Raw genomic sequence first — 7323 nt, forward strand, 5'->3', positions numbered from 1 at the left:
CACTATCTAGAGTCAAAGAGTTCAGCGACATATCTACTCACCTCATCCTCCACTGTCGCTCCAAGGTGTGTGGACTCCAATAAATGTGGAAAGCTTCTGAGTAGATGAGTGGCTTGGGTCGTGTGTGGAAAATGAAACGTGTCCTGTACCTTGAGTGACCTTATGTGATGAGTTCAACATAACAGAATTGAAATGAATGAATAAGTAAAAAATAAATAAAGGGGTACATAATATGCGATCGGATATGTGCTTTACAGGACAAAGAATAGGGTGAAAAGGAATACCAATTTAAAAATTGTGGCATAAGAGAGTGAGGAAAACAGAACGAGAATGAGGATCAGCAAAATAATGGGCTGAAACATCTTGATGGATGAAAGTGAAAGGAATGGGGGGGGGGGAGAGAGTTAGAGAAGCAGTTAGAGAAAAGTGCATGTTGGAGAACACACAATCATCCAAGTCACACTCACACACCATACATTTATCACCAGCAATCCATCTCCATCCATCCAATTTATCTGCATCCACTTACAGACAGCGGTTCCTCTCCGTTCTTATCCTCCGGCTTGGGAACATCCAGCCGGTCGATGAAGCTCTGCAGCTCCTTCCTGAAGGCCTTCATCTGGGCGTTGATGCGATACAGCAGCTCGTGCTCCCTGATCCTGTGGAGCCAAATGAGTAAGTGATTTTGCACTCCAACTGAATTACCATTATTATCCGTATTCTTTTGTGCATTCTTTCTATCTGTTGTCAGTTTGAGAGTATGTGAGTTCCACTTTAAATTGCCATGTTTTCACTATATCCTCCTTTTCTTCTGTGTTTTGGAGACTAAGCAGCTGCTCCCTCCCTCTGCTTGCGTCAGATAAAAAAACATGTATCTACAAAAACTAATCTTTTTAGGAATTCTGACATTTTTTCAGGCTGACAATGTTTCATTTTTGAAATTGTACAGTGGATATTGAATAGGGTTTATGCCAAATAAGTCAAAAATGATTAAGGATCATGCAAGTCTTCAATTGAAGTAAAAACCTAAAAATCACACAAATTGGAATGCAAGGTTTTCAGACAACATCAACAGTTTATTGCACTGAAATTAAAGAGTAACTAAACCCCAAACCCAAATCTGGGTAAAGCCTGACATCTAATGGTAAAAAGCATGCTACTGAAATCTGCTATTGGCTGATCTTTGGTGCCAGGTGATGTCACCCCTCTATAGAGTACAACAGATGGTGACATCACCTGTCAGCAAAGATCAGCCAATAGCAGATGGCAATTTCAGTAGCATGATTTTTACTTTTAGATATCAGGCTTTACACAGATTTGGGTTTGGGGTTTGGTTTCTCTTCAAAGATTCAGTAAGGCTGAATTGAGTGAGCTGACGCTTGCAGCCCTAACCACAGAGGGACCAGTTTTCATACCTGCCCCCTTCCTCATCCTCTTCCAGCCGGGCAAACAGCTCCCCGTTGTTGACGTAGACGCGCGCCTCGGCGATGATGGTGCTGGTGTCTGCAATAAGCCTATCGATGGTCCGGCCCAGCCTCTCTGCCTCGATGCGGATGTCGATCATCTGCTGCCGGTCCTTCAGGCTTCGGGATAAAAAACGACTGTCCACGGGAGAGTAGAGGGAGCGCGTCGGGGTGAGGCAGCGGATGTTCCTCACCTCGTCCGAGTCGCTCTCCCCTCCAATGGGGCCCTCGCGCTTGCGGTGGGGCGGCAGGAGGCGAGGGGAGGAGGCGCAGGCCGAGGGCGTGTCGTCGTCCCGCCCCCCGTCGCTCTCGGCGTCGCTGTCCCGCGGGCTGCCCCGGATCCCCAGGTGGGAGGCCAGGTCGTACCGCTGCATGTTGGAGAGCAGCACGCGGTTCTCGTACTGGAGCTGCATGACTTTGCCGCTCAGCTCGTTGATCTGCAGACGCGCCGCCTTCAGCTCCTCCTGCAGGGTCTCCACTTTAGCGGGGTCAGCTCCTCCTGGGTTTGAATGGAGAAGACATTGGAAAGTGGAACACCTCGGGAAAGGAAACTTTTAACGTGCAGTTCTTGAAGGCTTTATGAAACACTTTGATACAGTTTTATTAAGCTGAAAAAAGAAGAGATATGTCTTATTCTGCAAGGCAGTTGTTTTGTCTCTTGGAAGAATAATTGGCTGAAAGACACTGAATCCAAAACAAACCTCCTCCTCCGTGTCTCGACCCAGCTTCGTGGGACCCAGCCTTGTATTTCAGCTTGTTAAGCTCAGTAGTCACCTAAATATGAAAGTGAATGTTATTCCCTCTGTATGTTCAGCACTGAAAAATAATCCATGCACTTGAATTTGTTATGTATGAGACTCAGATGAGAACAGGTTTCATACAATGTCCCACATGATACTAATATTAGCAGTAGATACACAAGGAAAAAGGAGACACTCATAAAAATTGCATCTTATTATGTAGCAGCATTATGTAGCCTAATACTCACATGAATATCACACAGCATACATTATATATTAGGTTGAAAGTAGTTACTATCTGGTGCAATTTTCATATAAATTATTTAAAATTCCACAGTTTTTAACAGGGCTGCAATTTGAAGGGGGGCAACAGGGATAGCTGTCCCAGACGCAGGAACCAAATGAGTGCAATCTAAACCGCGTCTACCTTTTTATTCTCCTCCTCCACATCTGCCAAATTCCTGCGGAGAAGTTCTGCCTCATCCTCCACCAGCTGAAGCTGCTGCCTCAGCTCTGACAGGGCCTCGCCCTGCTCCCTGGACTGGTGACCCCCAGTGCCTGAACCATCCGCTCCTGCTGCCGCCAGACTGAGAGGAGAGGAGAGGAGAGGAGAGGAGAGGAGAGGAGAGGAGAGGCATTGATTGCTCTGAAATTTGGTTTTCAGCCCATTCCATTCCGCAAAAACAATATGCATTCTCCCCATTATACAAAACACTTAAGAGAAATCAATGCTTTGCCTTCCCACCAGTACCCTTGGTTCTATTTGAACAAACCATCCACTGCTTTAATAATCAAGAAGCAGATGAACAGCATAGTACCTGTCCTCCCTCATGTCATCCAGCTCGGCCTTCAGCCCCCTGTTCTCCACCTCCAGCTCCACGATCTTCCTCCCCAGGATGTTGGCCTCCTCCTCCACCAGACGCAGGCGGAGCTTCAGCTCTGACTCGCGGGTGGTGGGCGGCCCTCCGGCCTCGCCTTTAGGCAGAGGGCTGTCCACATCCCCGTAGAAGGAACGGTACTTCTGCAGCTCCTGCTCCAGACGGTCCTTCTCCTTGTCGATCTTGGCCATCTTCTTCCTCATCAAGATGGCTTCCTCCTTGATGAAGGCGAGCTGGCATTTCAGGTCCTCGTTTTCCTCCTGTGAAGAGGGAAGAGAGGTAACCAGGAGATTATTGTTCATATTTAACATGGAGAAAAATACACAAGCAAATTGTTCTTTTTTATCGTATTTCCATTTATCGTATTTGCTCCATTGCCTCAGCACAACATCTAGTAAGGAGGTGACAGCCATGTTCTTTTTCATGCCTAATAATAATTTCAAACGCAACATGCCTTTTCTCTCTGTGACAGGGCCTAGTCAGCAATTAATTTAGTAATTGCACTGAGAAACATTGCTCTGACCTCATTATTAGACATTTCCATTGCAGTTCATAGCTTTGTAATCTATTTATATTTTGACTCACCTCGATTGGAGTCTGTGGAGTCCTCCTCTCTGCTTTCTGCCCATCCTTACTTCCTTTTCTTTTCAGTGAGAGCTGCAGGGAAACAGCGGTTATGTCATCAGCCCACTATTTTCTGAGAGGACGCAGTGATATCATCCAGATTTACGGGACACTAAGGGCTCAGTAATGGAAAAACTCTACTGCTTAAAATCACTGTCAGGAACATTTCTGGTGAGATATTCAAATGATCGCGGAGCCCAGATTACCAAGTATATTTTTATAGCCTTCATGTAAAAATACACCCGAAAACAGCATTCACATCTGTTGTTCCTTTGATGTTGGATAGTGACTAATCGAGATTTGAATATCTCACAAAACTTAAAAGGCTCTCATCTGTTATGTCATCAAGTGACACTTTGGGAGCTGCTCCATTGAGAATGAACAGGAGAATGGTGTTGTGGTCACTGTAGCAGTATCCAGGATTATTTATGGGTATGGGGACATATGCTGGTTTTGAACCAATAGAGATTCTTTTAAAAAAAAAATGCTTATCCCCACATTTTATAAGTCAGCAATGTCAACCTGTCATTGAGTGAACTGTCCCAAATTGTAGGAATAGAATGTGAATTCTGTTTAGTGTGATTGTTCCCTGTAAAGGCTGATGTGATCTTTTTGGGATGAAAGCCTACATAAATGGTAAAAACACAAAGCATTACAGCATTAGGTAGAATTTACTGTAATAGAGCTCTCCCTACCATGCCTATTGCATTGTATTGATATGTCCGCTATCAATACTGCCAGCATCACCCCTTCTTTACTGTATTCCCTATCTGCATTCCCCAACTTCCTTGGCATACTTTTGTTTGTTTGATGATTTTCACCACTATAGGTTTCAACTGTGTCAACTCATCTCAGCTATACACACTCACACACGGACACACTGACACACACACACACACACGCGCACATAGGCCTGGGTAGGGCAAGACAGGAAGGATGCCTCGGACCCAAAGGCGTCAACTCAATGCTTTGTCCTACAAACACAGATACACACTCCCATCCCACTTCACCTCTTTGGCTTTCTCCAGCTCGTTCTGCAGGGCCTGCTTGGTGACCTCCACCTCTATCAGCTGCTGCCTCAGCTTCTCGTTCTCCTCCTCTGTCTTCGTCCTCTTCTCCTCCACGCTCTCCAGCTCGTGGTGCAAGCGCACCGACACATCCTTTGCCACCTGGGAGAGGGAGCAGGACAGGAGAAAGAGAGAGAGAGAGAGAGAGAGAGAGAAGGGGTCATTATTAAGGACGTTAATTATTTCTATGTAAAAGGTGAAATAGATTGGCTATATTGTGAATGCACCAGCCACCCATCTTTTCACCCATGAGGACATGTCTGGTAATATTGAATAATATATAACTAGATCCTTAAAGTAGAAGTGCCTTATTCATCAACTACAATAGAATAGAACAGAATCGAATAGAATAGAATAGAATAGAATAGAATAGCAAAAAGCACTTGTCACAGTGGGAACTTAAAGTGTGTATGGCATACAGTTCACTTTATGTAGCTCCTGATTATATGAAGAGTCAGAAATCTGTATCTGGATGAACTAGTTTTCTATTTTTTTTATAGAATAGAATAGAATTGTGAACCTTTAACACATGGAGGGGAAAGCTTGCTCGGGCTTCTTTCTTTCTTTCTTTCACTGCAATTCACTCTTTATTTCAGCACTAGCTTTTGTCTTGTCTAACATGACCGTAGCATCACCTTCAGGTCTTGCTCCAGACTCCTGAGCAGCTCTCCATCCACCTCGCCGGTCTCTGCGAAGCGGAGCCTCTTCCTCTCGGCCTTCCTCAGTCGGTACTGGAGGATCCGGCAGTTCTTGTTGGCTCTCTCCAGCTCTCTGCGCATGTCCTGCAGCTGGCATGCGTCCTCCTCGTAGAAGGTGTCCCGCATCTCATCCATCTCTGCCCGCATCTCCTCGATTTCAGTCTAACAAGAGTGAGGAAAATGGGAATGCGTCACAAAAAAAATCAAATCTAGGCCTATATAAAACCTGCTTAGGCCTATAGCCTACAGTACTGATACCACTAGCCGTTATGCAGCCTGCAGCTACAACAGGTGCGACCATGGCGCATGCTGAAAACATAACAACTGATATCAGAAAAATTGACAATCTTGGACTATATCCCTTTAGCTTACCTTTAAGTCCTCGTTTTCGTCCTCCAGCTTCTCTATCTCGTCTTGCAGCCTCTGGTCGGGCTGTGGAGCCGGCTGCGGGCTGTCGGGCTCGGGGGACATCTCCGGCGGAGAGGCCGATTTCGCCTGCATCTTTGTCCCTTTCTTCCCCAAGCTCTTATTCAGGTGAAACTGTATCAGCTCGGACTGTAAGCATCCCTCCTTCCAGAAGCCAGGTCCGCAGCCTACTGTGCTTTTGGAGCTCTTCTTGCCGCCGCTCGTCGCCGCGGCCGCCGTCTCCCCTCCTCTCGGGTTTTTGCTCCTCAGTTTGGGGGATTTGGAAGCGCACGGCTGGTCGGAGACGACGCGGTTCTGTTCCGCCCTCGAGGGCGACGAGGCGTCAGCGGCGAGGCGGGAGGAGTCGTCGGGTGTCGGGCCGCCGCCTCGCTCCGCCGCCGCCGCCCTGCTCAGCGTCGGGCTTTCAGCACCAGCGGGCTGGACAGCAGCAGCGCCTCTGAAGGCAGAAGCGCCCCCGGCCTGCCTGTCTCTGCCTGTGGCTGTAGAAACGGGAGAGTGACCTCGGCTGCTTCTCCCTCCCCCTCCTCCCCCTCCTCCTTGTTTTGACGTGATGGGCTTTGACGAGTTGCTGCCCTTCTGTGTAGCTTTGGATCCGCCGTCTTTGAGGCCGGCCGGCGATGAAGCCCGCTGCTGCTGCTTCCGGCTGCTATTGTCTGGCTGCCGCGGCGAGTCGGCAGAGGATGGGTTCATCATGGTGTCATAGGCGATGGCTCAGCTCATCCACAACAACAACATCCATCCCTTTCCCCTTTTATCCCTGCAGCTGAAAAACAATTAGCCTATAAATCAATATTCAGCCCTATATAATGTGCATGGAAAAGATGGATAAGGATCCAGAGCACACCCATGAAGAATAAGCCTGCCTTACCCTATAGGTCTATAATGCAAGTTTGTTGTTTTCCAGAAACTACAAAAAAGGAACGGGATTAATTTAGGTAGAAAAACCAGGTGGAGAAATGGACGCACCATGCATTTTAGGTGAGATTTTACATAAGCTTGACCAATTACTGTCAATGGAAAGCACCCAGAGGCTGGAGTAGCCTACGTGACCACCAGTTTGCGCGTAGCAATTATGCAGTCGGCCATTCAAGCCCTGTTTGATTTGATGTGTGTGAGCTCAGCTGCTGCTCAGACAATTACGGGCATTCCACATTTGCATCTTGTGCGCCGCCGAAAGGCCAGCAGGGCGGGTGAGAGCGCAAAGAAAAGGCACTGTCATTGGATATGAAATCTGAACCAGCAGCCAGCCAATTAAACAGCGCTGTTTGTTCAGTGAGACGTATAGTGTGTTCTGAGCGGCCTCTTTGGTCCTCAAACCGAACCGAGCTGAGCAGAAACCAGGCTTTTGTCTGGGATGATCCAGGTTCGTGGTGCTAGAAGTGCCATCTAGGTTTATGAGAGTGTTTAGAGAATCCTTTCCTGTCAGC

At 47.3% G+C, this 7323-nt stretch overlaps 1 protein-coding gene across 1 annotated transcript; it reads right to left on the bottom strand.

The window, feature by feature from the left end:
* Nucleotides 1-251: 251 nt before the first annotated feature.
* mtcl3 (MTCL family member 3) lies at nt 252-5986 on the bottom strand. The gene is made up of 10 exons (XM_078287111.1): nt 5843-5986; nt 5408-5632; nt 4716-4874; nt 3667-3738; nt 3022-3341; nt 2631-2790; nt 2170-2237; nt 1416-1973; nt 530-659; nt 252-362 (listed from the first exon to the last, which is right to left on the bottom strand). The coding sequence occupies exons 1-10, from the start codon at nt 5969-5971 to the stop codon at nt 252-254; spliced, it is 1932 nt and encodes a 643-aa protein (XP_078143237.1). The 5' UTR covers nt 5972-5986.
* Between the last annotated feature and the right edge of the window lie 1337 nt (nt 5987-7323).

This window comes from Centroberyx gerrardi, chromosome 12 (genome assembly GCF_048128805.1).
Source record: "Centroberyx gerrardi isolate f3 chromosome 12, fCenGer3.hap1.cur.20231027, whole genome shotgun sequence".
Classification (NCBI taxonomy): Eukaryota; Metazoa; Chordata; class Actinopteri; order Beryciformes; family Berycidae; genus Centroberyx; species Centroberyx gerrardi.

Excerpts from the sequence above, each read along its gene's own strand:
- mtcl3 (XM_078287111.1), bottom strand. The coding sequence starts at position 5,971 with ATGCAGGCGAAATCGGCCTCTCCGCCGGAGATGTCCCCCGAGCCCGAC. Across the intron at positions 3,739-4,715 it reads AGCTGGAGAAAGCCAAAGAG|CTCTCACTGAAAAGAAAAGG; the intron begins GTGAAGTGGGAT and ends GTTTCCCTGCAG. Across the intron at positions 660-1,415 it reads GAGGATGAGGAAGGGGGCAG|GATCAGGGAGCACGAGCTGC; the intron begins GTATGAAAACTG and ends TTGGCTCCACAG.